We start from the raw sequence: 20,214 nt of genomic DNA on the forward strand, positions 1-20,214 counted from the left end.
TGGCTTACTGTCCAGGGAAGAGGTCCTGGGAAAGAAGAAAATTGATTCTTGGGTCTGAGGCCCCCAGAAGTTGTTCTGCCTGTAAGGCCAGGTAAACCCACCTTGGGCCAAGCTGGGAAGAAAATAATCTTGAGTTTTGGGGTTGTGTTAGGGTAAGAAAAAAGAGAGAGAGAGAGAGCATGTACCCCCCCCCCAAATTCCCAGAGGGAACATACTTTCCAGGGAAGTTTTATTAATTTTTAAAATTATTATTATTTATTTATGTAAATTTGACCTGAGAGAGAGAGAGAAAGTGAGAAAGCAAGCCACCAGGTCCGGGACTTGAACCTCAGTCAGCCATGTAGGAGTCCAGCGTCCTTCACCACCATGCCACCTGCCGGCCCCAGTTTTATTAATTTTTAAATTTTGGGACCAGCAGATGGTGTAATGGTTATATCACTGGACTCCCACGTAGTCGACCAGAGTTCGAGTCTTGGACCCGGCAGCTTAAAACTCATGCAGGGCACGTGTGCGCACCCAAAAACCTGAGAGGAAAATGGAGAAGTGATTACTGTGTGGCCATCGCTCCTGGGGGGTGATTTCTGGCATTCTGTCTCTCTGGCGAGCACGTGAACCCTATAGCAAAAATTTCTTTCTAAAATAAATAAATAAATTTTATCTATTAATTGCCAGAGAACATGTGCACTCTCCAGAGAGAGAGAGAGAGAATGCACCCCCCACACACAATGAGGCATGGTCACACCTCAATCCTTTTCCTCTCTCTCTCTCCATCCTGTTAGGATTTGGGGCATGCACGTGCATGCACCCTGCATTTTGGGGGGTACTGGTTTGAACCACGGGTTGGTTATGTGGGATCCAGCTCCCGATCCACTGGCCTTCTGGGACAGTCATATATAACTGAAACACACTGTCAAAGCATGTTAACTCAGCCACCACCTACAGTGTGGAACATCTGACATTCCATGGCAACTATGCAAACGCATGTTGTTCTCTAAGATACAAACCATGCCCAGAAAATTACAGATATTTTGCTATGGTGCAGCTGTAAATGACCCTTCAACCTCACCTTTCAGGGAGATCTCTGGCACTGTCATCTTAGTAATTAGCTTTCCGAATCCCCACACTCCCACTGCTACTGACAGGACTGAACTGTACCCACTATAAAATGATTTGGATGGCACTGGCAGATGGTATGTTGATTAAGGCACTGGACTCCCATGTGGCTGACCACAGTTCAAATCCTGGATCTGGTGGCTTATATTCTTTCTCTGGTCAAATTAAAATAATAATAAATAAAAGTAAACCAATAACTATTTTTTAAATATTTTTTTAACAAAAGATGTATTTGGGTGCTCACTTCAATAGCATATACTAAAATGTGTTTGGTCTAGCCCTGCGCTCATGGCACATGTGATACTGGAGCCACATGAGAAGGCCCAAGTTTGGAACCCATATCAACTTGAATGCGCTGGATACTCCCATGATTCTGGCTTGCTGGAAGGCTGAGGGAGGATCATGGCATAGTTAAATCCTGTTATGGGTCCTCTGGAAGCAGAAGAGCTTGAGGCTTAGCAGGGCTGCTGCCATTTTGAAATTCAGAAAGGTCTCTGACGAGACAATCTGACCAAGTGCTGAGTCATGTGGGGAGGTCTGTTAGAGGAATGGTCAGATGAGAAACCAGTAATAAGTGTTTGAAGTAAAACAGGAATGAGGGTAATAGTTCAAAGGAAGGTGACTGACTTTGATCAATTGTAGTGAGGAATGATTTGCACGTGCTTGTGTCTATAAATACTGAATGCATGCTAAGCTTTTTTTTTTTTTTTAGGTTTTTGCCATAGGCCACATGTTCTCACCAGAGAGACAATGACCTCAGACCATTTCTTTGGGTCTTCCTTTTCTTTGGTCTTGGGCGCGCCCAGGCCTGCATGACACAGAAAGTTCACAGATAGATCATTTAGCCAGGAAGGTCCCCTAGGAGGTCAGGTAGGGCAGAGAAGCTCTCTGGAGGCATAAAAACAGCTTTACCTGGGACACTTCTACAAGGCTCTCCTCTGTGTCCCTCCCTCACCCTATCCAAACTTCTTAGAGCTACTCTCAAAGCTGCACAGATAAGAACTGGTGACAAAAACCAATGAGTAGAGGCTCCTTTGCCTCCAAACACAGAAGAGAAACTGGGTGTTGGAGCAAGGGTGACCCAATGTTTTATGAGAACATGGGAAGGCTCTAGGCTCGTGTCTGGAGACTTCTGTGGACATGACAGGCATGTGTGCCCACGATCTGGGGCTGGCTACAGCTAGGGTTGGATCAGGGCATGAAGACCCTGTTAGGGGTTCTCGTCTCTGTCACTCTCGTTTATGAAAGAAATATACGTAAACTTAAAAAGAAAAAAGAAACAAAGGCAAGGAACTGCCCCCAGGTTATTCATTTGGCCTCTCTGTAAAATGGGCAGTCTTGGACCAGCAGGTGGAGCAGAGGTCTGGGCGTCTGGATTCTACATGGCCAACTCCACGGTTTGAGTCCCAGACCTGACAGCTTGAAGAACACGCTGTGAGTACATACCCAAAATCCTGAGAGGAGAAGGGATTGCAGTGTGCCATCCCCTGGAGGTGAATTCTCTCTCTCTCTCTCTCTCTCTTTTCTCCCTCTCTTCTCCCTCTCTTCCTCTCTCCCTCTCTCTCTCTCCGGTGAGTGAATATGCCCTATAGCAAACTAAAAAAAGGAAAAAAAAAAAAAAAAAAGGACAGAGCCTTCCCTTTTCACTGTACTACATGAGATAGAAGATGCAAACACTCACAGATATGTGGGAAATTAAAGGCACCATACATGCATAAGAGGAATTTTTCCTTAGGCCACAGCTGGTACTTGGATTCAGCCCACCAACTCGAAGCCCGGTGCTCATTCCACTCCACCACAAGAGCTGAGCCATGAGGCAAGCTCTGTCTTGGGCAGGGTCAGCCCACGGCAGCAGGTGAGGGCCATAGAGCTGTGTTAACCTGCTAGGATCAGTGCAGCCCAGGAAATAAAGGCAGATCCGACTGCGCCTTGGGCTTAGGGTATAGCTGCAGAAATAGCACTGGGCTTCCTTCCTCTTGAATATTAAAATGTCTCATAATGCTCTCCCCATGTCCTAGATTATGATATGGAGCTAGAAATTAACATTCTGTTCCAACACATCACGGCACCTTCGCTTTGGGGGTTGAAATGATGGTTTTTAATAAGCTGGCTCCAGGCACCTGTCACCAGTAATGGAAGTTCTGTCCAGGAAGATAGATCACTTCTTGTTAAAAGACCACGGGGCAATAAATTTCCCGAGGCATAACTCGGCTTCCAAATCAGGACTCAGGAGAATCGCTTCCATCTTCCGGCGCTAACCCTTGGGTCTCTGGTCCCTACGGATTCTGACCATTGACCTCAGTCGCCATTCTTTGTCCCAGTTCACTGCTTTTGCATTGGAGGGAGTTGAGTCAGATCCACATGAGCATCATTTGCAGGTGTCTCTGTGCCCCAGGACTGGGTCAACAGAGGGAGGCTCAGGGGAGACCAGAGTGATAAGTCCTGATCCCCTGCTGTCCCAAAGGTCCACATTATTAAGATATCAAATAAATTCATTATAGAAATTCAAGAAAGTAAAATAATATTCTTTGATCTGTTAGATTTTTCTTCCTTTTAAATCTGACCACTTTGGGGCTAACAAACGGCATAGTATTAAGGCATAGAACTCCTATGTGGGTGAATGTGGTTCAATTTCCCAACCCGATGGCTTGAAACTCACACCAGGCACATATGCATGCGAGCCCAAAATGCCAAGAGGAAAATAGAGAAAGGATTGCAGCGTGACCACACCCTGTGGGGTGACTTCTCGTTTTCTATCTCTATCTCTCCCAGCCTCTCTGGTGAGCGAATGCACCCTATTTCAAAAATCTCTCTAACAACAACAACAAAAGACCACTTCTAGTGGTTGTGGGGATTGAAGACTGGTAAATGGATCATTTCATTTTTAAAAATACCACATAGGGGCCCAGCCCCATAGCACAGCAGGTTAGAGAATCAGAGCCCACATAGTTCAAATCCCAACGCCAGCAGATTGAAAAACACACTGGGCGCGTGTGCCTGCCCAACATCTTGATGAAATGGAGAAATGGAGGAGAAGGGATCTGGCATGACCCTGTCCCACTGGGAGGTGCTTCCTCTCTCTTTCTGGTGACTGCATATGCCCTCTGGCAATTAAAACAAATACCACATAGGTAGTAAAGTTAAACATATCCCTACCCTATCATCCAGAAATTATATAGTAAATGAGCCAATTTGCTCACGAGAAGACCTGTTCAGGGCAGACGGTAGGGCGGTGTTAGAATGTAACACTGTGCAAGGCTGATCACATGGGATGGTGCAGGGATCTCGTTCAGAGACCTCCCTAAGTATTCAGGGTACGTGTGTATGCATGATCCAGGACTGGCCAAGGCTGGGGTGGACCATGGCATCCAGCCACACTGAGGGGCCAGCCAGGTGGTGTCGTGGTGAAGGCACCTGGATCCCACAAGGCCAACTGTATGATGCAAGTCCCAGACCTGGCTGCCTGAAAAACATGCTGAGCGCGTGTGCAAGTGTGCCCTCAAGCCCAAGAGGAGAACGGAGGAGAAAGGACTGTGGCATGCTCATCTTCCCTGGGGGTGGGGGTGCTTTCTCACTTGCCTTCTCTCTTTCTGGTGAACACATGCACCCTATAGAAAAAAGTGGAGAAAGAAAAAAAGAACTTGTTACAAATGCTCTCTCTCTCTTCTCTTCTCATGGAAGAAATAAATAAACTTAATTTTTTTTCAGCAATAGTTTTAGTAGCTTTATTCATAATAGGCAAGAATGGGAATAACAGGTGAACAGATAAACTCATTGTAGTATATCTGCACAGCAGGAGATCAGAGAGGGATTAAAAAGAATAAACTGCTGATACAGAGACATGATGGCCTGAACAAACATTTTGTTGAATGGAAGAAACCAGACCCAGAAGAGTATACACTGTCTAATCCTATTTACACAAAGTTCAAGAACAGGCAAAACAAATCAATGTCAACAGGAATAAGAATGACAGTTACCTCTGGAACATTACACTGGCTAGGGGCAAGAGGAAACTTGGGTGCATGGAGCACTCTAAATCTTGTACTGAATAGTGGCTACATGAGTTAATATTCACTAAGTCATACACTTAAGATTAATGCACTGCACTGAATGTATATGTCTCCAAAAAAAGAGGTGGACACTTTTATATATATATATATAAAGCCTTTGTTTATTTTTTTAAAGAAATTTTTAAAACTTTCTTTTTTAAATTTTATTTGTTATTGTTATTATTATTGTTATTATTTGAGGGGGGGAGGTTTTTGCTATAGGGTGCGTGCGCTCACCAGAAGGACAGAGAGACAGAGAGACAGAAAGCAAGAAATCACCCCCCAGAAGGGGTGACCACACTGTAATCTCTTCTCCTCCATTGTCCTCTTGGGATCCTGGGCACTCATGCACACACACCCGGCGTGAGTTCAAGCCACCGGGTCCGGAACTTGAACTGCGGTTGCCTCGATGGGAGCCCAGCACCCCAGCCATTACGCCATCTGCTGGTCCCACTTTATTTATTTATTTTAATTTGACCAGAGAGGGACAGAGTGAGAGAGAAAGCAAGAAAGCAAGTCTCCAGGACCAGGACTTGAACTGCAGTCAGGCATGTGAGAGTCCAGCGCCCTTAACCACCACACCGTCTGCTGATGCTAAAATGCCTATCTTGGGGCCAGCAGGAGTGTGAAGCTAATGCTCTGGATTCCCACATGGCTGACCGCAGTTTGAGTCCCAGACCAGGCAGCTTGAAAATTCTGCTGGAAGCTGGTACATGTGTGCTCAAAATCCTAAGAGGAGAATAGAGAAGGAAATGAGACGTGACCAACCGCCCCAGGGGGTGATTTCTCACTTTTCTTCTCTCTGACTCTTTCTGGCAAGCATGCACACCCTATGGTAAAAACCTAAAACGAAACGCTTATCCTATATGTATTTTTCACAGGAGAAAATGTCTCTGATGCCTTTTCTCGTAAGATATTAAAAATCCAACTTTAGACCCAATCTAGCGGTGCAGGTGGTAGTATGCCTGTCACGAGACTAGAAACATTGGTTCCCAGGGCAACCTGAGCGTGATCCTGAAGACCCTGTCCAGGGTGCCTCTCTCTCTCATGAAAATAAACAAATGAGCTTTTCAAAAACTTCAACTTCATTCTGATTCTAAATTTAAAAAGGAATGTAACATCAGTTTAAAAATATGAAAACATTGGGCTGACAAGGTGGCATGGTGGTTGAGGTGCTGGACTCCCACATAGCTGCCGATGGTTCAAGTCCCGGACCTGGCAGCTTGCTTTCTCACTTTCCTTCTCTCTCTCTCTGTCTGCCTCTCTCTGGCAAGTGCATGTGCACTATAGCAAACAACATAATAATAATAAATAAAATTAAACAATTTTTTAAAATATGAAAGCATTGGACCAGCAGATAGTGTAATGGCCACGATTTCCCACATAGCTGACCAGGGTTTGAGTTCCAGACCCGGCGGCTTAAAACTCATGCAGGGTTCGTGTGCGTGTGTGTGTGTGTGTGTGTGTGTGTGCCCCCAAAATCCCAAGAGGAGAATGGAGGAAAAGTAATTGTGGCATTGCCATCACCCTTAAGAGGTGACTTCTAACTTTCTGTCTCCCTGTCTCTCTCTGTCTCTCTGGCAAGCACACATGCTCTATAGCAAAAATCTCTCTAAAAAAATATGAAAATGTTAAATATGCGTATGTGAAGTGGCTGTAGTAGTGTCCTATCAGAAGCACAAGCAGGAAGTAACTCTGGTGCCAAATAGTGTAAAGGGTTTTTTCCACTCCTCTCCTCAGCATCCCAGGGATTAAACATGTGTTCCTGCCAGCTCTCAGCACCACTGACCTCATGAGACAGTACCCATAAAACTAGACTCAGACACCAGACTCCACTCTGCTCCCTCTGGGTCCTCGCATCTGGGAGAACATTTGTTCCTGCAACCTCCAAGCTGTGTCTGCTCTCTTTTTATGTAAAAATACATTACAAAAAAGGTAGATTCAAAATGAATCTATTTCTGAAAATATTTTATCTTTTAAGTAACATCCCCCACTTCTATTTCACATGACAGTGTTAGACAAGTCAACTATTTATCTGTTCATTTTAACTCTTTTTAAAATTTTTTTAATATTTCTGGGACCAGAAGTTAGCATAATGGCTGTGTCGCTGGACTCCCATGTAGTCGACTGCAGTTTGAGTCCCAGGCCTGGTGGCTTAAACTCACACTGGGCATGTGTGCGTGCGTACTCAAGATCCCAGGAGGAGAATGGAGGAGAAGGGATTGCGGCGTGGCCATCCCCCCTGGGGGGTGATTTTTCACTTTCTGTCTCTCTGTCTCTCTTTCTGGCAAGCGCACATGCACTATAGCATAAAACCTCTCAATTTTTTAAAAAATATTTCTATTTCACAAGAAGTCCTTCTTTCATCTAACTATTCCTAAACTTTTATTACTCCTCTTTTAAAAAAAAAAGAATTTTTATTCATTTATTTTTAATTTGACCAGAGAGGGACAGAGCAAGAGAGCGAATGAGAGAGAGAGAGAGAGAGAGAGGGAAAGTGAGAAAGCAAGCTGCCAGGTCTGGGACTTGAACCACAGTAGGCCACGTGGGAGTCCAGTGCCCCCAACCACCATACCACCTGGCGGCCCCTCTTGATGAGGCTTTATGATTGCATTCTTTTTTGTTTGTTTGTTAGTTATCTGTTGATGATGCATATGGTAGTATCTTTGATTTGATTGACATGGACTACAGCATGCTGGGAAAAACCATGTTGTAGGCTGTAAAAATGTTCGATAATGAAAGGTAATTTTAAAAAATTAACTCTCTGTTAAAATCTCCTTTATCCTATTTTTATTCCCCTTCTACTCACTACGAAAACTCAAAGCCACAGGAGTACAATGAAAATAGAAAAACCCTCTACCTAACAAAGGCTTGCACTGGGGTGAGCAAGCTCTTTTGCCCATCCTACCCCATCATTACTGTCAAATATTTACTTTTGGTAAACATTTTGGTCTCCATGAACCAAAGATAATACCCTAGCAAGGGGGTGAACTGATCCAGTTTGGATTGGTCCTCACCCGCTTCTTCACTTCCTCCATGGATTTCCTGCATTGTTTATATGTAAACAGACAGACTTTCCAGGAGTGGGAAAATAAAGTGCCCAAATCTGAAATGTTCAGCTTAATGAATCTTCACATGTATATACACACATGTAACCACCACCTTGATCAAAACATGGAACTTCTTGAGCACCTTAAAAGGCTTCTTTTGTCCCCCCTCCCCATAAATATTGAAAAGGATACATTTTAATTCCCAAATTTTCTCTCTCTTTTTTTTTTTTTTTGGAGAAGTTTTCGCTATAGGGCACGTGTGCTCGCCAGACAGACAGAGAGAGACATAGAGACAGAAAGCGAGAAATCACCCCCCAGGGGGGATGGCCACGCAGCAATCCCTTCTCCTCCATTCTCCTCTTGGGATCTTGGCCAAGCACGCACATGTGCCCGGCATGAGTTTTAAGCCACCGGGGCATGAGTCTTAAACCACCGGGTCCGGGACGCGAACCGCAGTTGACTATGTGGGAGTCCAGTGACTTAGCCATTACGCTAACTGCTGGTTCCCTTAATTCTCAAATTTTGAAGCACCCTTAATTTTAGAGGAATTTAACCCTCATCTCCCTACCAGACATACTTAGGGGCATAACAATTTCTTGTTTTCATCTCTCAAGAACTATTTTAAGAAGTGAACATGGAAACAATTTAAATGGCCAATAATTAAAGAAGTTTTTGGTGGCATGTATGGTAGACTGGATACTATAAATATATAGTTATTAAAACCATATTTTTGAAGGATATTTAATGACAATGGGAAAAGTTCATAATCTATTAAATTAAAAGGCAAGATACAAAAGATGTCCGTGCAGAATCTTAATTTTGAAGTTATGAACGTGCACAAGGAAAAATAAGTGAAGAAAATACAATAAAAGATTAACTTCGGTAAACTCTGGGTGGTAGGGTATGGGGTGGGTTTTATTTTCTTCTTTATAATTTTGAAATTCTTAACAATAAGAATGTATTACTTTTCTAATCAGAGGGGAAAAAAACTGTTTTCATTTTAAATGGGGGGACGGCCTAAATGATTAACATTAGCAAAACAGTTTCCTAAATTATGAAAATTTCTTTCATTGCATACTAATAATGTTTAAATGGCATTTAGAAAAAAATGACATTTAAAAGGCTACAATTATTTGGGAAATTGTTTACAACTGTACTGATTGTATATTGTTTTAAAACCAAATTAGGATTATAGAACTGTGTTGGGGTACAAGGAAAATGCAAAAGGAATAACAATGGTTGCAAATTGTAAAACACAAGCATTGAAAAAATATTTTATGGGGGGACTTATTTAAAAGTTACAAAATATGTGTGTGTGTTAAGCCACAAATTCTATTTCCTGTAACCTGGTAGGTTTTTTGTTTGATTTTTTAAGGGTAAACATTTTGAGGAAAATTGTTTCAACATGTGCATTCTGAAGCTTTTTGAGGAGCGGTAAATGTGGCCTTCACTCCAGATCAAACTCGGCAGAAATCACCCTTAAAATAAACGAAGACACTCAAACTATCGCAAAATACCCCAATCAAAAGACTTAAGATCATTTCTGGGAAGCTCATTCCATGAGATCTTGACATTTATCTTTCGGAGTAAAAGGGCTTCATTTCGGATCGAATTATTTCTCGTCTATAGGGTCTGGGAGAGGAAGGTTGGGAACGCGACAACGCAACAACAAATCAAAATGAAAAAGTCCTTCTCTAGCCTTCTCTGTTTACCGCACAGTGCCTCGATTGCTTTTTGGCCCCTCCTCGTCCGGATGAAAACCGCGGCCCCACTCGCCCTAAAGCGTGCGGGCGAGACGGGTGACCTTGACCGGGGCGCCCACGCCTCTTCCCGGCCCGTGACGCCCACGCCTCTTTCCCCCCAAGGTCAAACAAAGGGAGAGCGGCTGGATCCTCTCCGGGAGGAGGGTGAGACAACCAGCCCCATTTGGTCCAAGACGTGGCAGGTAAAAGCCAACCGGGGTCGCGGGCAGGCTGCGCCTGAAGTCGGAGAACATGCTCCTGCCAACTCGCTCAGGCCTCCCGCGATTTCCTCGGGCTCGTATCCCACGTCTTGGCGTCTTCACCGCCGGTCGCCGAGCCGCGGGGGACTTGGAAGCGAAGCCGCGGCGCGCGACACGGAAGAGCCCCTGCCTCTCCCTGTCTGCCCCTAGCGCCCAGACCCCTTGGACTGGATAGTATGGAGCCAGGAAAAGACCTCCCGAGATCCGGGCTTTGACCCTCCCTGCTCCGGAATAACGAATTCTTTATAAAGAAAGAAATACCGTCTCGCAGGCCGCTCCCGCAGCCTCCGCAGCAGCCGGCCCCCGGGAAAGACGCGCCGGTGTCTGGGCCCCGAGGCTCCCCAGGCCAGGATTTCTGCGCCGTGGAGGCCGGGAGGCGCCCGGTTCGCGCAGGTGAAGTATCCAGATCCTGAGAGGGAGACCGGGAGCTCCGTGGGTCCCCTGCCGCAGGGACCAGCAGGCCAGGCCCGCAAGGCGGCGGCAGCCGGGAGGGAGCGGCGTCTCCAGTACACAGCGGGGACCGCCTCGGGATCACCTACGCGAATGTTCTCAGCGGCTCACCGGCTTCAGCTATTGCTCGCTGGTTATGTATGCAATTGTTTCTCCTGATTAAAAGGTTTATTTGCTGCCTAAAATAGGTATGCCAGCGTGGATTACGACTGAGTGAAAACGAAACTCTTACATTATGTCGATCCTAACTAAACTATGGGTCTGACTTTCGTGTGGCCTCGATAACCGATAACCGGGTTTTTAAATGCAGACTCAGAGGCTTTTCTCCGGAAGGCTTGGATCAGGAGATTTTTAAAGCAACCCAGGCTTGGGTGGGAGAGGCCGGCCTTTGCGATCCGGATCCTTCCCTGCCCCCCTGGGCCCCTTCCCCTCCACCCCCTCGGCGTCCCCATCCGGCTCCCCAAGGAGTGCAGGAATGTTTATGGCCTGGCCGTACTCAAGTTCAATGACAAAACCTTGCCTGGAGGGGAAGGGGCGGCAAACTTCGACTATCAACCAGACAAAAGCTGGGCACAGATCTGGGGAGGGCGACAGATTGGGCCCACCTAGGGTTGGAACCACCGGGACACAGGATGGGTGCACACCCGCTGCCCCAGAACTGCCTCTCTGCTCCCCAACCTAGATCTGAGGCTATGCCCTGGTGTGCCAGCCTAGGTGGGGTGGCGGGGTTAGAGTGTGAACAGAGGATGTGTGATTGCCCACCCAGGCATCTAGGACCCTGTGAGGTGCCCCTCCCCTCTTCCCGGCTTGCTTTTGCTCACCTGGAGCTGGAATCCACACCATTCTCCCACCTCGACCTGCCTTTCCACCCCACTCCACCCCACAGTTTGCTCACATCTTTCTTCCTGGATTTGATATTCCAAACATCTTTCCAGGTCCTTCTTCAACACAGACTCTCCCAGGAAGCGCCCCCCCCCCATGCCAGCCCAGTGTGCATGAATCTTTATCACTCCATAGTCCCCATTTGCCCTGATTGTGGTCATTTGAGACATTGTGTCCCCACCTCACGGTTCCAGAGGGTCCAGAGTACAGTCCTATGGCCTCAGGTCACCTATAGAGGAGCTGCAAGCTCCAGATCTGGCAGCGAGAGAGAGAGACAGGCCTCTCATGGGAAGAGAGAGTATTCCATTGTCTCTCCTCCTGCCTTCCATCCCCAGTGGAATATCTTGCATGCACTGGATAAGTGAATATTCAGTTGAACTGGATTTCCACACTAGTTCAGTCCCTGAGTTTGCACTTACGCAAATTGCACAGTGCCTGAGGCAGGGCTGAATCTAGGGCGTTTGTGGGCACCTTCCTGACCTCAGTTGGGTGGCTCCAGATGAAAGCAGAATTTGTCGCTGTGTAGGCGGAATTTGTGGGGAGAGGTAAGTTGAGGTGAGAGGAGAGGAGAAGGATGGGGGGGGTGGCTGGATTCCTATTCTGCCAGTTGATGGAGTCCCCAGGGGTTCCTGCCCTGGGGCCCCCCGTTTCTGCCATGTATCACAGCTAAGGTTGACTCTCAGTTTCAATTTTTTTGTTATAAAGTGCTCACTTGTGGGGAGGGGCAGCAGGTGGTGTGGTGGTTAAGGCACTGGACTCCCACATGGTCGAACATGGCTGAGTCCCAGACTTGGTGGCTTGTTTTCTCACTTCCTTCTCTCTCTCTCCCCCCCCCACTCCCCCACGCTGGTGAGTGCATGTGCCCTATAACAAACTAATAAATGATAAAAAATAAAAAATAAGTCTTTAAAATAAATAAATATGAGAGTGACATATGCTTATAAACATCATTAAATTTTTTAATTAAAAAAATGCTCACTTGATTGTGGGTTTTGTCAGAATGGGGGCAGCAGTTCTAAGGGGGCACAGGCAGGGAAGGAGTCAGCTGCACGAGGAAGGGGTTAGGTGAGCCTGAGTGTGTTTAGGGATTGCCTTGCCCACCCTAAGACCAAGGAGGTAGCAATCGGTGTTAGCTAAGGACGTCCTGTGACCCCAGTCTGCTTCCATGCTGGGCCTGGAGCCGGTTCACACATACAGGCCTGCAGCAGGGGACCCCTCCAGTAGCTCTGCCCATTGAGCACTGCTTTGGAGAAGGCACAGGAATGGAGGGAAGGAGAGCTGGGGCCCAGAGAATAGGATGCACGGCTTTGTTTTTTAAGGCCAGAGCCTTTCCCTGTAGGGTGAGTTAATAAATCATTATCAGGAGCACAGTTAACTTTCACCCAGTTTTCAAAGTAGACATGTTGTAAAATACACTTTCTAATAAAAATAACATTAACAATATTAATGTTGTCTATGCCGGGACTCCACCCAGTTGACAAACATAAAGTCATGTGGGTGCCCTACCGCCTCTGCCTCTGGCCACTCCATCCTGCAACCTCTCCCTGCCGGGCTGGCGGCGCAGTCCCGGGTACTGCGAAACACTCTGCCGCTTTCCGCCCAGGCGCTGCCAGTCTGCCCAGGAGCCTGTGAGGAGATGCCCCTGTCAAGTATCTCAGAGCCTACAACCCCGCCTTTCCTTGACAGCAGAGTCCTCGAAGGCCCCCAGATTTCTGGGACACCCTTCTCCAAGGCCTCCTGAGGCAGGTCCCAGACTGAGCAATGGATAGTTAACACCCTTGGCCCACAGATCAGCTACCTTATCAGGGACAAAGGCGATCTTGGAGGTTGTAAAACGGGCCATCCTTGGTCCAAAAAATGGGCGGATTAACACCCCTGTTCTCTTTGCAAAGGCCAGGACTGGGACCCAGCTTGACTGGAGGCCTGAGGTCGCCAGGCATGGGCCAAAGGGTTTCACCCACTGAGCGGGAACCGTGTAGGGCTCCGCGGGCGCCCACCTTAGGTTGAGAGAGGAATGGAAGCACAACGTTGGGTGGCCCCCTCCCTGCAGAGTCTGGGGCGGGGCTCAACAGACGCGCACAGCGGTGGCTCCCCACTCAGAGCTGCAAGTCGGGGTCTGAAGGCTGGAGCCTCTTTGAGCAGCACCGAGATTCGTCTCCCTGCCAACCTCAGAGTCTCCCAGTGGGCCTCCTGAGCTCCCTGGCCTCTCTCCCGGCTGCTCGGCCTCCTCCAGTCCCTCCCGAGGCCATAGTTGTTTCCCTTTCTCTTACCTTTTCTCTCTTTCCATAAAGCTCTTAGGAGAATGGGGGTGGGGTGGTGACCACCAGCCTGGAACTTCAAGTTCAATGGCAATGTCTCTGACCACCGCTTTCCCCCTCCCAGGCGCTGGGCAGTGGCTGCCTTCCGTATTCCCGTCGCTCTGGGGGCTATTGAACTCTTTTGCTGCCCTGTCCCCCTCCCATTTTAGGGGCAATTCAGGGGAGGGGAGGAGGAGGGAGGAGAGGGGAAGAGGTAACTTCCATCTTGTCTCCTCTGACCACTCCATCCCCCACCCCCACCCCAGAAAAAAAAATGCCACAACTCCCACTCCCAGCCCAGAACTGGGAGCGGGGAGAGGAAGAAAGTCTGGCACGGGTTCCCCATTGGACGTTTCAAATCTTTCTCCAGGTCCAGGCCACTGCCTGGGGGGAGGGGCGGGGTGTCTCGCTCAGGGACCAGAGGCTGGGGCGCTGCAGTATTGTCTCCCCTTCCCGGAGAGCGACTGCTCAGGTGGGTGAGAGTCTGGTGCGCTGTACTTCTAAAAACCGAAACCTCTTCGACTGCACTAGCTTCCTTATTGCAAGGTTAGCGGAGCTCATGTATTTCATCTGCGATTGCAGCTCTGGGGTCTCTATGAGGACAGGAGCGGGGCACAGACAGTTTCTCCAGAAGGAAATCTAATTAAAGTGCAGCTCTTATGGCCTTGAATAAAACTTTAATGAAGGGGAGGAGGGGCTCTGGAAATGGGGAGTGAAGTTTGCTCCGGGTTGGAGGAGGGGAGGCGGCACAGATCCCAAGAACTGGGGGGCTTGAGGAGGACTTTTTTTTTTTCCTTGCCAGCAGTTACCAATCCAGGAACTACTCCGTGGAGGAGTAGAGAGTACAGGTGTGGCGGGACCGATTCTCGGTCATTAGCAGTCTCCAGGGGTCCTGGGCAGTAAGTAGGAAGCGCTTGCCAGCAGGAGTAAAAGGCTCCAGAGATGGAACTTTGAATTCAGCTCTCTCTGCTGCGCCGGTGTGGGAACCCAGATTTAAAAACAGCTTCTGCAAAGCGTGTCTACGCAGTTCACCACCACTTCGTTATTCTACCTTTTGATGACTAGTAAAATCCACCTGCTTTGGAATTAAAAGTGACATCGGTCCTATGGCCTGCATAGACGCGACCCTCCGAACCAATCGGCAAGAGGACTCCTTTGGCTTCTAGGTATGGAAGGATATGGAGGACAGCTCAGAGTAAAATTATACCTTGTTGGTGAAAAAATGTCCTACTTATTTTCCGGAGTACATGTTCGTGCCTCTGCGTTTATTTATCCGTGAAAATGTTGTCCAAATTGACCTATTTATGAATGTGTTCGCACGTTTGTCTAACTGTAGCCAAACACTGTCTCCTGTAGCTCAGAGTAACCCTTATTTATAAACAGATCGCTAGACGTGAGTAATTGTGTGAATTTTTGTTGTACTTTAAATACAAAGGAGAGGTTTCAATATGGTCGGCTGAGTGGTGGGTGTAATTCGTTTGAGAAGTAAAGTTGGTGTCTGGAAAGGGATTCCATAAAAGAATTTAATACAAAATGAAATTAAATATTTTCTTGCACAGGTTCCATATGAGTAAATCAGGAAAACAGTGGGAGTCCACCGCAAATTGGTGTGGCGAGGAAGAGAAATGTATTACTCCCATGGAACGAAGACCCGCAGGACAGCCGGCGCCGCGGCCCTGCTCCGTCTAGCAGCTCTAACCGCCCCGTTTTCCATTCGAGCTCGCTCGCGCGGCCATTCCTGTCTTCCTCCTGGTCTCTCGGAGGCTGGACCGATTCTTCTGCCGATGCTCTGGCGGAATTCCAGATGACTCCAGGTCCTGGTGCTCCCACACACAGCCCAGAGCTCCCCAACCGGGAGGCCCCGGGCGACTGCGGCTGGAGTCCGAAGGTCAGTGGGGGATTAGAGCGTAGGCGGTCTGGGTTCCCCTGAAGTGGCGATCCTCTGCCGGCAGGGGGCGCCCTTGTCTTTTTAATAGTCGAAATACACTGGTAGCGGAATAAATCTGTAAAACCCTTCATCTTTTGTTTCCTGTGAAATTACTGTAAGAAAAAAAAAAAAAGGAGCCCCGGGCCCTGATAACAGAGTGGAGGAGTTAGAGCCCCAGCAGTACAGATGCTCTCAAACCCCCGCCCCCAGGCTTCTCTGTACTGGACCCATCTCTGCAAATCGAGGTGACTGGTGGTCCCACCTGTGGCCTTTTCTCCTCCCCAGGTGGAGACTCTGCACCGTGACACCCATTTATAGTGAGTCCTTTCCACATGCCTATCTGTACTGAGGCCTCGTGAACTTCTGACGTCCACGAGAGAGAAGTGTTTGCTTGCGTTTTCATGGTCAGGTTCTGGTTTCTAGAGACAGACAGAACTGCAATGTTAGAAGCTATGCTCCTGGGGCTTCACTTGAAGGGGAACGTGAAAGGCAGAACGTGACCTACTCCAGGTGGGGCGCATAACCTAGGAACTGAAACTGGACCACTGGGCTTGGAAGAATTTTTTTTCTATCTCAAAATCTATCTCATCCTGTCCTCCTCCCCGCACCCTCCCCTTGCACGCGCACACTGAGACCCAGGCAGGGAGGGTGACAACTCGCCTTGGGCCTCTTCCTTCATTCCTGCGCTCCTCTTTGGTTAATAGATTTAGAAAAGTCCCAGTCGCTTCCCACCTCATTCTTTCCCGGGAGAGGAGCCACGGTTGGGATCCCACCCGACTGCTGGCCGTAAACACTCGAATCCCTTGACTGCAGCGGTTGCCTGGGAGTTTCTTGGAGAACTCAGACCTCTCGGAGAGGAAAAGGCCTTCGAGAGGGTGGCCATGGTCCGCCTGCCGGCTGCTCAAAACTTCAGTGGCGTGTGGGTTCTCCCGACTTCAGGCCTGTGTGCTCCTTCGATCGATAGCAGGGAGCGCTGCTCTCAGCCCAGGCTGCAGGAAGGCCCGGCGCAAATCACTAGATCTCAGCTCCAAACCTGCGACCTTTGCTGCGAAGCCCAGGCAGCAAGTACCACTGGGCACTGGGCATTGGGCCCAGGTACGACGTCAGGGAACAAACATAGAGGAGAAAACCCCCGTGTGGCTCCAAGGGGCCCGGCTCTGAGAACAGCGGTCTGCCCCAAGTTTCTGGAATTCCGCACTGTGGGTCTCAGTCTACGTGGACCGAGGGGAGGAAACAAGATTAGCGCCACCGCACCCTCCACTTGCCCGGGATTCAGGGGTATGTCGACCTAACCAGCGCAACGAGAAAAGGACACATCTGCGGCCACCGTCTCATCGGACACCTGGGGTTCCCAATGTAGGCGTGGGTCTGAGGGCTTCCGCCAGTCCCCGTTCTTTGGCCGGCAAAAGGGCCTGCCGCATCTTCCAGGCCTGAGGACTTCAAGCTCCTCAGGTACGGAGGCAAATGGAAGAAAACGGGTGGTGAAAGGGCCCTTTTCTGGGTTCCTCTCCTGCCGGGCTATTCCGGTGTGGGTACGGTAGGACACTGCTTCTCTAACCGCTGTGTGTGCCTGGGACAGGCTGCGACCGCAAGGCCACAGATACATTTATGCGGACCCCAAATGCCCAGCACACCATGAACTGCCTCAGGCACAACCACCAGGAACCTTAAGAGAAGCCTTGGAGAATCTGGGGGAAGGAAAGGAGGAATGGTGAGTTATCCAGACACTGCAGCAAACACCTTTTCTCTGGAAGGAAGATCGGCTAGACAGCCCTCTGGTTTCATTTTCATCTAACAGCAAATCTTAGAGTTAGGGATGGAGGCTTCGGTCCATCCTGAACAGCTGTCATCTTAGAAAAATGCCAAGTGGACATGAGAGTCACCCAAAGGAGTCTGCTTTTTCTGTCTCCCCCATCTTCTGGGTGTGAGTGGAAAGGGGTCTGAGAGGAAGCCGCCCTGCCAAGGGGTCTCCTTCCAAGTTTATTCATAATCAGTTCAATTCATGAAAGCAGTTTCTAAAGTGCTCTACAGAGCTCTAAATAGAAAAGATGAGACTAATGATCATGGCAGCTAGTACTGGTTATTGCGATTATCGCCACGTCAGGATGAATGATTATGACTGGGACAGGTTCTCTGGGCACCTGGTGGAGTGAACTGTGACTCCAGGCCTCACTCTCACAGTGCACCTTGGGTACCCGAGCAGCCCCTGAGGCCTAGGAGCCAGTGGCCTGGGAAGGGTCTGGTCTCTGAGGGCCCCATAGCCAAGTCTTTTGGCCCCAGCCTGACCCTAGCAGGCTCTTGGTCTCTCAGGGACACCCCCACTCTCCTCCCCTCCCCACACCCAGCCAGGGATCCCTCACGGTGTAGCTGTAGCGCTGGTCTTGACCTTGGCAAGAACTTTCTTCTCTTTGACCCTACGGTTCTGAAACCAGATGGTAATCTGGCGCTCTGAGAGGCTGGTGGCCGCAGAAATCTTGCGCCTCTTATCCTTAGTGATGAACTTGTTAGCTGCATATTCCCGTTCCAGCTCCCGCAACTGCCCCTTGCTATAGGGAATACGTTTCTTGCGGCCTCGGCGGAAGGAGCAGCCATCAGGAGGATGCTGCGTGCTTGAATCTATGCAGCAGAAAAGGAGGGAGAAAAAGACACTTTCAGACCCCTGCCCCTTGCAAGCCCAAGCTCAGACCCAGGTCCCACAAGACTCAAGGCTAAGTCACTCTACAAGCACACCAGCACTGCTCCTGCAAAGCACATGGGGACACCCTAGCTTCCAGCTGGTTCTCTGATCACCGCTCAGTCTCAGCTTCTGCCAACCCTCCCCTACACACACTCACTCCAAGTCTGCAAACACACCCACCACACACAGCCAGGCCTCTGCCTACGATCACATACGTCCACTCTCACATGTATCTTCAGACTCTTGGCTCTTCAATTCTACACGATATTCTGTTCAGGAGAAAACAACACATTTTTGCCCCCACTCCCAACACATATACATATACACAGTCACCTAATCCAATGCACACACCTAAGTCATGGCTGCAGGAAACCTAAATTTCCTCTGGAAATGGAAAAACTCATCTAAGAGAAAGTGAGGGGTTGTCTTCTCCACAGAACATCCAGTACCTCCTTTCTACTCCCCACACCCACTGAATGGAGAATTATTTAGCTTTTGTGTAGAATTAGACTGGGAATGTGTTGCATCTGGCTCCCTGACCCCCACCCCACAGCAAAGAGATCCAAGGCGCTCAGACATACATAAAGCTAGTCCCAGGGGCTTGTGGGCCAACGATCTTCATGCTTCTGATAGCACCCAGCTCAGGCCCCTCACATAGAACCCTCTGGGGCCTCCATCCAGACCCCCCAGCTGCCTAGACCCTCCTTCAGAGTCCTAATAGGAAACAGAGGAGCACCAAGCTCCTCCTTACCAGCCCCAAGTCTTCTTCCTCCTCTTCCTCCTCCCAGACAAGCCCAGAGGGGCCCTGCGTCAGAGCCAAGGGGACCCAGGATAGTGGCCATTACCTGCAAATGTCGCCTTCCAAAAGGGACCAGGTGGGTTTTGTTCTCCCTGGCAACACATCTGGCTGTTCCAGCCACCGGTGAGGGCCCAAGGCTGGTAACCGTCCACAGGCAGCAGGGAGTCATGGCGAGGCTCCCCAGGGGCGCCCAGGGTCTGCACCACCGACACATCCAGGTAACTGGCCATAGGCTGGTAGGGTCCCGGGTATCCGGGATAGAAGGCAAACTCGGTGGGGCGGCTGGGGTACTCCTCCCCTGCTGCAGGAGTCTCCGCAGGGTAGGCGGCCAGGGTGGCAGCCTGGGCACAGGGTTTCAGCGAGCTCCGGGACACTCGGCAGGAGTAGTACCCGCCTCCAAAGTAGCCATAAGGCACAGGAGCTGGGGACGCCCCCTGAGGCACCCCAGGACAAGGGTGGCACTGCTTCGGTGGCTCTGCAGAGCCTGGCAAATCCAGCGGGGCATAGTTGACAGCAGGCATAAGCGAAGGCGCCGCTGGGTGGCTGGTCAGTGGGGAGTGGGCAACTAGATTCCGACCCCCTCCCGCTCCCAGCAAGCCTTCCATATCCTTGGCCCCGTCCAAAGTGGCATAATTGCCGGGCTCCATGGGGCCCAGGATCGGCTCATGGGGTTCCGGGGGAGGGGGATGGCGGGGGCACCCAGCTCGCTTTCCCCACCCAGGCCCGGGGAATCCAAAGCGTTTTAAATCGCTCCCAGCTAGCTTACGGCGCCTGCATTCGCTCTGTCCGGCCGTCCTGACGCAAGAGACGCAGGGGCCCGGGCACGCGCGCTGATTGGCTGCCCACCCCGGTCGGCGGAGAACCCGGGAATGCGCCTGAGTAAGAGTAGGCTGGGAAATGGGGTTAATGGGTATTTCTGGATATCCCCTGCTTTGGGTCCTGGGTACTAGCACCTCGGATCATTCCAG

General features: G+C 49.4%; 1 protein-coding gene across 1 annotated transcript; it reads right to left on the minus strand.

The window, feature by feature from the left end:
• Window positions 1–10,360: 10,360 nt before the first annotated feature.
• HOXB13 (homeobox B13) lies at window positions 10,361–19,893 on the minus strand. The gene is made up of 5 exons (XM_027767345.1): window positions 19,293–19,893; window positions 18,131–18,386; window positions 17,064–17,350; window positions 13,053–13,172; window positions 10,361–10,749 (listed from the first exon to the last, which is right to left on the minus strand). Exons 1-5 carry the CDS (start codon window positions 19,891–19,893, stop codon window positions 10,361–10,363), a joined length of 1,653 nt encoding a protein of 550 aa, XP_027623146.1.
• Window positions 19,894–20,214: the final 321 nt, after the last annotated feature.

Source organism: Tupaia chinensis, unplaced genomic scaffold, assembly GCF_000334495.1.
Source record: "Tupaia chinensis unplaced genomic scaffold, TupChi_1.0 Scaffold144171_2, whole genome shotgun sequence".
In the NCBI taxonomy this organism is placed as follows: Eukaryota; Metazoa; Chordata; class Mammalia; order Scandentia; family Tupaiidae; genus Tupaia; species Tupaia belangeri.

Coding starts and splice junctions, on each gene's coding strand:
- HOXB13 (XM_027767345.1), bottom strand. CDS start 19,893: ATGGAGCCCGGCAATTATGCCACTTTGGACGGGGCCAAGGATATGGAA. Junction 13,173..17,063: donor GTCCTTTTCTCGTTGCGCTG/GTTAGGTCGACA, acceptor ATCTCCTCACAG/GCTCCTGGGCAGACTGGCAG. Junction 10,750..13,052: donor AGTGGCCAGAGGCAGAGGCG/GTAGGGCACCCA, acceptor ACATTCGCGTAG/GTGATCCCGAGGCGGTCCCC.